At 42.6% G+C, this 2,440-nt stretch overlaps 1 protein-coding gene across 3 annotated transcripts in view; it reads left to right on the top strand.

Moving 5' to 3' along the window:
- Positions 1-264: 264 nt before the first annotated feature.
- The window catches only part of ZNF706 (zinc finger protein 706), a 31,832-nt gene continuing 29,656 nt past the window's right edge, over positions 265-2,440 (top strand). The window contains exon 1 of one of the 3 annotated variants that reach the window (XM_015561732.1): positions 265-281. Coding sequence is in view for 1 of the 3 variants with exons in the window: in XM_015561734.1 (XP_015417220.1) it covers positions 458-461 (4 nt within the window). In the remaining 2 variants the exon portion in view is untranslated. Of the gene's footprint in view, positions 282-444; positions 462-503; positions 528-2,440 lie in introns of those variants that run through there. The other 2 variants (XM_015561734.1, XM_006760281.2) reach the window with 2 other exon arrangements.

A 2,440-nucleotide genomic window follows, 5' to 3' on the forward strand; every position in this document is an offset into this window, starting at 1 on the left:
TTTGGGGAGGCAGGCAGGTAGGTGGGCCAGCCTGCAGCTGAGCTCGGTGGAGTATTGGTGAAATAGACCCGAGTCCGGATGCTGTTTCATCCATCGTCTCCCCTCCACAAAAGGATGGAGTTGCCATCCGGGGTCTGCATGCTGGCCCCTGCACGGGCCTCCGGGTTTCGGATGGTTCTGGAGAATGAGCCTACTTCCTGGATCGACAATCGCGTCCCTGCGAATTCTGGTTTTGGTTTTGAAGCGAGTCTTTGGGGGGCAGTGCTTACTTGTTGCCTCCTGTAAGGGCTCCCCGTTTCAAAAGAGCTCGTTATTCTTTCTACTACTTCCCTCTGCAGCCCCTGCAGAAAAGCCACGCCAAACCGGCCCCATTAAACGCCAGCCTTTAGGTATTTGGAAAGGACTTCTTGCGGCCCCCCCCCGCCCCCGTGTTGTCGCATGGAATCAAGGAGCAGTTATGCGTAAGATTTTGTAGAAGATTCGATGGGCCTGAGCAAGTCCTAAATGGAGCTGTTGTCCAAAAGCAGGTGGCCTGTTGGTTTGCATTTCTGCTTTCAGAAAGGAAATCCGCGCAGTATATTGTTAGAAGTTAGGGGCCTACTCCCCTCCCCCCCGCCTCCCCACGAAGTTAGACTATTTGATTCTGTTTCCTTTACCTGGTCTTAAGTTTTAAAAGTCAGGAAAAGTGACTACAGCCTTGTTTCTTTATTAAAGCTTTCGATGGCTTTTTGGTTCGTTTGAGATACAATGGAAAATGGGTTAAATCTATTGTGTCATGTTCTATGTTAGGAGGAGTCATAAATTCAAAAGAAAAAAAATAAGGTGTATCTAATGACACTGCTGTGTACAGATGACTGCCTGAAAGGGTTATCAAAATAGCTAATAACTTCTAGGTATCAAAGAAACCTCTGTAGTTAGTGGCCCGCCATCTGACGTGTTTTTCACTGCAGCGCGATTAAAAGGTTACCCACACCGTCCGTGTATTAACATACAGAGCACACATGCGGGGAGGAGCTCAGATGCAGGAGAGGACTGAGGTGCTCTAACTTAGGGCACTGATACCAGGACACTGAGACCTGACGACCCTTTGGGCACATAAAGATTGAATACCTGTCATCCAGATACTATGTAAACGTCCAAATCTGTTTCCATGGGGATAGGTTTGTAAGCTGGCCACATCATTTGAACTTACATGCACTTAAATCATTCCAAGCCAAATGGTTTCAAAAATTGGGTTTAAAAAAAACACACAAAAATGGAAGTTTAATCTTCAAGGACTAACACATCTGGTAATATTTGCCATTATTTGGTAGGAATAGGGTTCTTAGGTTAGGTTAACATGCTAAACATGTTTGTAATTTGTTAAAATATCCATCTGGCTTCTTAGAAAAGCACTGATCCTCCTGTATATTTTATTTAATGTTCAGGTCAGTTTTTAAAGCTGAAGAGAACTTGTCCAATTGGTGTATTTTTTCAGTTTCCCTTTTTGAGAGAAGCTCAGGTGTTTCTATGAAATGCTTTGACCTTATATTCATTAACCACACTCCTTTCTGGTGAAGTTGAGGTAGATCCTTTGTATGTTCATGTCCTGCAATAATTTAAAAGTTTAAAATTTAGCCCAGCCAATGTGGCTCGGAGGTTGAGCATCCACCCATGAACCAGGAGATCACAGTTCGATTCTCAGTCAGGGCACATGCCCAGGGTTGCAGGCTCAATCCCCAGTGGGGGACGTGCAGGAGACAGCTGATCGATGATTCTCTCTCATCCTTGATGTTTCTATCTCTTCCTCTCCCTTCCTATCTGAAATCAATAAAAAAATACATATATTTAAAAAATAAATAAATAAAAGTTTATAGTCCACCAGTAGTAGAAAGAGGTATCTTCCATTTTTGTGTAAGTATCCTTTCCCCTTTTATAAGGGTTATTCTCTCAATTGGGAACTAATTTAATCTTATTCAATAATTTGTCCAGTAATCCTGCAAAGACCAACTTTTCAGGAAGATTTAGAATAGCACAGTAGTTTTATGAAACCTAAGTATTTAAGAGAACAGTTCCCACTGCTCTTCTGATCTCCTTTAGAGGCATTAGATGACAGCTCTTGTTTCTCTTCAAGTTTTAAGTCTCAGGTCACAACAGTGAATGCTGGAAGGGGAAAGTACCTCTGCAAAGTGACCAAACAAATGATTGAGGAAGAAGGCTAAACTTTTTAAACTCTTAAAGATCACATATAGTAGTAAAGTGCAAAAGTCTTAGGTGTATATGTATGTAGCTCAGTGATTTTTACAAGTGTACACACCTGTGTAACCATTACTCAGCTCCAGATGTAGAACATTATCAGTACCCCAAACTCCCCCTCATGCTCTTCCCATTCACGACCTTCCAGATCAGCTTTGCCTGTTTTGAACTTTATACAATATATGTTCTTTGGGTGGGGGGGGGG

This window comes from Myotis davidii, unplaced genomic scaffold (genome assembly GCF_000327345.1).
Source record: "Myotis davidii unplaced genomic scaffold, ASM32734v1 scaffold497, whole genome shotgun sequence".
Taxonomy (NCBI): domain Eukaryota; kingdom Metazoa; phylum Chordata; class Mammalia; order Chiroptera; family Vespertilionidae; genus Myotis; species Myotis davidii.